Source organism: Dendrobium catenatum, unplaced genomic scaffold, assembly GCF_001605985.2.
Source record: "Dendrobium catenatum unplaced genomic scaffold, ASM160598v2 original_scaffold_60386, whole genome shotgun sequence".
NCBI classification, from domain to species: domain Eukaryota; kingdom Viridiplantae; phylum Streptophyta; class Magnoliopsida; order Asparagales; family Orchidaceae; genus Dendrobium; species Dendrobium catenatum.
The window spans coordinates 516-6,519 of NW_021378837.1; the positions used below are offsets into that span (position 1 = coordinate 516).

General features: G+C 40.2%; 1 protein-coding gene across 1 annotated transcript; it reads right to left on the reverse strand.

Annotated features, from left to right (window-relative positions):
* Positions 1–3,044: 3,044 nt before the first annotated feature.
* LOC110114115 lies at positions 3,045–4,854 on the reverse strand. Its single transcript, XM_020846881.2, has 3 exons — positions 4,232–4,854; positions 3,417–4,027; positions 3,045–3,373 (listed from the first exon to the last, which is right to left on the reverse strand). The coding sequence occupies exons 1-3, from the start codon at positions 4,852–4,854 to the stop codon at positions 3,045–3,047; spliced, it is 1,563 nt and encodes a 520-aa protein (XP_020702540.2).
* Between the last annotated feature and the right edge of the window lie 1,150 nt (positions 4,855–6,004).

Sequence of the window (6,004 nt, forward strand, 5' to 3'; positions counted from 1 at the left end):
TATGGAAGCCATTTGTCCAACATACCATAGCAGTAGACGCTTGTAATGTTCAACTCTTCTGATTCTCTGTAGTTACCACCTATGAGAAGCCAACTTTGGTCCAAGTCTCTGAGATACTCTTGCATCCACCAAGGTTTAGATAAGATATGTTTTTGCAATGCTTCACAAGGTATTTTATACTCATTTCTGCCACCCTCTCTTTTGATTTGAAGAAGATGCTCATCATCAACATCTCTTGCAAATTCAAGGTCTATCTTCTCAACTTGTGGATATATATCCAGTGAAAGTACAGATATTGATCACTTTCTTTATTTATTCATTTCATAAAGATCAAGTACCTTCCAAAGAGATGGTTGAGAAATGAGGGTGCAGCAAGTGCTGAGGAGCCGGTTGGACCAGGGAAATCATACGAGTGGAGTGTTTGTAGGCTTAGAGAGAGGCAGTAACCTGAGCTTTCACGTCAGAAGAAATAGAGGGAAGTCGGCTATTGATTTCTTCAAACCAGGTGTAGGAGGCGGACAACAACAAGAGAGAGAAGACTTGAGGGATCACGTGATGCCTTCAACCAACTTGTTTGAGTCGAACAGGGAGCTTGAAGAAATGAATCGATAAAGTGGAGGAAGGATTTGGAGGTTAAGAGTTGTGAAAGAGCTCTGGACGTTGGCTGGGTGGGATGAGAGAAAACTGAAGGGAAGATTTTTAGGTTCTGAGTGTGGAAGAAAATGAAAATTGATGGAAACATTTGTTTGAGGTAATCCCCTGGATTTACGAGATATTTCAGCAGGATTTATGGGAACTGATCGGAGATATTTTTTTTATTTTTTTTGGGAATATTTGGGGCCATAGCCCATTTCATATAATGAAAAAAGTGTTACAGAAAAAAATTGGCAGCCACCACAACCAACCAGTGGCTGTCAACAAAACCCTATCAGCAATAAAATGGCTGTAGAATAAAAGGAACTAGAACAAACTATCAGTCTAAAGCTGCAGAAAAACCAAAAATGATAGACAAAACTGATTCAAAAATGATAAGAGAAAAATAAAAAGGACTCAGGTAGCAACATTCCAGTTAAATACCCGAGCGTCAAAATTCATCTAAACGGATGATAGAGTCCTCTGGTTGCCAGAGAGACCATCCAAGGGGATATATATAATGTTGCATTCATCATTGTCCTTCAAAAACATATTACCTAGTTGCCAAAAAAGGCCATCCAGGTAATCAAAACAATCCAGCTTTATAGCATCCATAGTCCAGAAGAGCCTGCACAAAAGCTTAACTCGCATCATTCCATCCAGTGTTGTAAATGTTGAAAGCATTTCCTTTTGAAAATCTTATAACGAACAGCTCTTTTAATCTTGCCAATAAGAGTCGTTTGACAATCAATTATATTCCCAAAAATCCTGTCATTTCTAGCCTTCCAGCTGAAATAGACAATAGCAGTAAGCAGGAGATAGCAAAAACTTTTCCGGCTTGAATCCATATCCCCCTCATCAATGGAATTATAAACTTGCCAAAGATTAGGTCTAAGCAGCATGCATCTCATGCGAGGAAGAGTGTTTATAAGAATATTATAAGAAAAATCACAACCAAACAAAAGATGATTAAGATTTTCCCTATCAACTTTGCAGAAAACACAATCAGGAGAAACTGAAATACCCCTGGAAATCAGAACATCAACAGTTTTAAGCCCATTCCTGATAGCCATCCAAGAGTAGATAGAGAAGCGGGTATCATGGTGTTTAAACAAAATGAAATTAGACCACTGAACAGGTTCCAGATCCTGAAAAAATTGATTATGAAAAGTTTTGAAAGAAGGTTTGACATTGCTATTCCAGCTAGAAACCACCGTGTTACTAGAGATGGTAACAGAAGAAATCAAAGCAGCCAGATTATGTGGGATAGATGGAGGTAGAGACCAAATGCCATCAGAAATACAATTGCTGACCAAAAGATCAAAATTGGGAATTAAATTGTCCAAATTATCAGTAGCTAGCCGTTCAGCAACAGAAAGATCATTGCACCAAGGATCCTAATAGAAAGAGAGCTTACTGGAGGCAGTGATATTAAGAGTCATGTTCTGCCAAAAGGTTTTTGCAACATCACAAAGGAAATGCCAATACGATGAGCTCTTATGGGTCCTAAAATTCTAGAAAGAGTGATGTTTGGATTTCCACCAGTTAAACAATAAACCCTCATTATTAAAGTATCTCCAGACAGTTTTACAACCAAAAGCATAGTACAACGAATCAATAGTTGGAATGCCCAACCCACCAGTAGCTTTGGGCGTACAAGTATTTTTCCAAGAAATCATGTGGAGCTTCTTCTTTTGAATGTCACCGTAATACAAAAATCGAGAGCATAAGGAATTAATTTTCTTAATGCAAGTTTTTGGAATTAAAGAGCCTCTCACCCAGTAAGCAGTAATATTAAAAATGGTGTACTTCAAAAATTGCAAACGACCAGCAATGGAAAGTGATTTTGCTTTCCAGCCGTCAAGAGAGGTCGTAATTCTAGCTAAAAGGGGTTGAAAATCATAAACTTTGAGTTTCTTGCTAAAGATAGGAATTCCAAGATATTTGATAGGAGCATAAGAAATTGGAATGTTGAGAATACTAGAGATTTCCTGTTCATAGAGAGTATTCTTAGAAAAAAGAATACTGCTCTTATTGCTATTCACTTTCAAGCCGGAGAAGTTAGCAAAACTATCTAAAATCTCATTGAGGGAATGTGCATTGCTCTCATTAGCCTTGGAAAAAACCAACAAATCATCTGCGTATAGGAGATGGGAGAAGGACTCATTACCAGCTTGAAGCCCTTTAAAAGTGTTATTAATGTTGGCTTCCTCAAAACAAGAAGAAAGAATGTCCATAACAATACAGAAAAGGTAGGGTGAGAGTGGGCACCCTTGCCTTAAGCCAGATGACGAATTAAAGTAACCTTCAAGAGCTCCATTTATAAAAATAGAAAAATGCACATCTGTAATGCACCCTTTAATCCAGGAAACAAAAGCAGTTGGGAAACCCTTTTCAATCAACCGCTTAAGCTAGAAATCTCTTGACACCGTATCAAACGCCTTATGAATGTTGAATTTGGCACAAAAATACTTTTGATTCCCCTTCTGATTGAACTCCTTAAGCAACTTATCTGCAAGCAGAATGTTATCAGTGATAATTCTATCTTTAATAAAGCCAGATTGGCTAGGATGTATAATATACGGCATAACATCTTTCATCCTGTTTGCTAAGATCTTGGCAATGATTTTGTAAAAGGTATTGCAAAGGAAAATAGGTCTATAATCAGAAATATCTTGAGCATGAGGACATTTAGGTATAAGAGCAAGAGCAAGTGGCCTTGGCGTGCTTAGGCATAGTGCTAGTGGTGAAAAAGGATAAAATAGCATCACATAGCTGCTTACCAATAATATTCCAAGTGGATTTATAGAATTCAAAAGTGTATCCATCCGGACCCGGGGTAGAGGAATTGGGGGTAGAGAAGATAACCTGCTTGATTTCATCATTGGTGACAGGAGCAACCAGTTGGGAAGTAAAAATATCCGGAACAGTAAGAAGAATAGGAGCATTCCCGATGGCAGTATGAGGGGGAAGGGTAGTATTGAAGAGCTTGTGAAAATGTCGGATAATGGCATTGTTGAGCTCAGTTGGATCAGAAAAGGTCCCCTCATAGGTGGTGATACTTTTGATAAAGTTGGTATTATGCCTAGCATTGATCCTCGAATAGAGGAATCCAATATCATCTTCACCACAAGTTAACCATTTAGCCTTAGCTCTTTGAATGACCCAAGCAGACCAATTAGAATTTCTTTCAAGAAGCTTGTGGTTAACCTCCTTCAAAGCCAGATTAAGATGGGGCTCAAGGGGAGCATCATGAATTTGCCTCAGAATATAGTTTTGGGAGGAATTGAGCTCCGAAATTTCAGAATGTAAAGCATTAGAAGAGACCCAGTTCTTAGATTTTATGTTAAGCTTAAGAGTTTTGAGCTTCTGATAGAAGGAATGAATCGGGCTGCTGTGAAATTTTTGAGAGAACACAGAGAAAAGTTCATCCCAAAATTCAGGTTTAGAGACTCAATAATTTTTTAATAGGAATCTATGCTTGTGTTGAGCATTGATGCCATTGTGTAAAATAATAGGAGAATGATCGGATATCTGAGGATCATCCACCAAATAATAAGAACTAGGAAAGGCCTAAAGCCAAGCATCATTAACCAACATCCTATCCAGCTTAATATGAATAGGATTATCGATACGTTGGTTGAACAATGTGAAAAAGTGCCCAACAGAGAAAAGATAATGTGCACCAATGTTAAAGATAAGGTTGTTGAAGTCAGAAACCTTACAGTTAGTAAGCAAAGAACCCCCAGCCTTTTCATTAATGTGACGACAATGGTTAAAGTCCCCGAGAATAATCCAAGGGGAAGTAATACCATCAGCAATATCCAGTAAATCCTTCCACAGGTTTTGCCTTTCAACCAATGAATTTGATGCATAAACCACAGTAACCAAAAAAGGTTCAGCATTACCTTTAAAAACCTGACCATGAATCATCTGACTGGACGTAAAAACTGGGTTGAAACTTACATTCATAGAGTTCCACTTAATCCAAATTCTACCGGGATTAGCAAAAGCAAAGTTGTCGTAAGAGCCTTCGTGGGAGAAAATGGAGTGTGTTGAAAGGAACCAGTTGTTGTTGGTGTTGGGTGAGGAGATTCTAGTTTCTAAAATGAAAAGGAGGTCAAGGTTGTAAGTGTTAACAAGTTTTTTGCAGCACAAAGTTTTGTCTGGGCTATTGAACCCACGGGTGTTCCACGCCGCCAACATAGGAGGGCTGGTCATTGGGATTTGGAAGTAGGGGTGGAGGCCTTCTTGGCCGTTTTTCCTCTGGTGGCCTTGGACGGGACATTAGAAGCAGGTGGTTGTGAGGAAGGAGGTTTGTCATTGACAATAGATGAGCTACCAACAATGTTAGGAGGCTTCCCAACATCACCAAGGTCATTTGAAGTGGTGGTGGTCAGAGAAGTTGTCATGATAGTCGAGAGATTATCTTGATCAGAGAGGGCCGAGAATTTATTTGTGGTTGAGACAGGAGGGGATTTCAAAAGAGGAGGGGAGGAAATGGAATTGGATTGGGGTAATTTAGCACTTTGCAGTAAAGTAGAACAGGATGGTATATCAGAGGACTCAGTGGATGGAGAATTGAGGTTGGGCAGAGCAGCATAAGAAGGTGGAATAGTTGTCAGGGGTTGGATAGTGATGGTTGGCGGGGGTTGGATGGTAATGATTGAAGGTGGAGGCTGGGAGGCCGAGGGTATGGGGGGTCTTGGAATGGTAAGGCGATGAGGTGGAGCTTTGCAAGGCTTTCTACTGAAACTTCTACCCCGATTTGGAGGAGGTTCAGTGGCAACAGGATTAGGATTTTTTGGGCAAGAGGATTGAGAATGCATGATAGAATTGCAGAAGGTGCAGGGGACGGGCTTCCAATAATAGAGAACAGAAAGATGAAAGGCTTTACCATCCACCGTGTAATGTATTACGTCCGGTAGGGGGGAGGAGCTGCTAACCTGAATGCACACTCTGGCAAAGGTGAGTCTGGTTTTTGCAGCAGTTACGGCATCAATGGCCAATGGAACACCCACACAACTAGAAATCCTAGAAATTCCCTCTGGAGTCCAGCAAGACAGGGGAAAGTTTTTTATTTTTATCCACAGCGGAATGGAAGGGAACTCCTTGCCCTTGGGGACAAACTCTGGCGTCCAGCGCTGAAGGATGAAAGGTTTTTCGAAAAAGAACCAAGGTCCTCCGGACCATGCCATGTCGTAATCTTCGCGATTATTGAACTTCAAGAGAAAAAATCCATCATCTAAAGTCAGAAGGGAGAGAGTACCCTTCAGATTCTAGGTCTTCTTAATGGCGGCCAAGAGAGCTTCATAATAAGGCCTGCGCCCTATAGAATAACCGACCAGAAGCCCACTCAGGAGCACCAGCA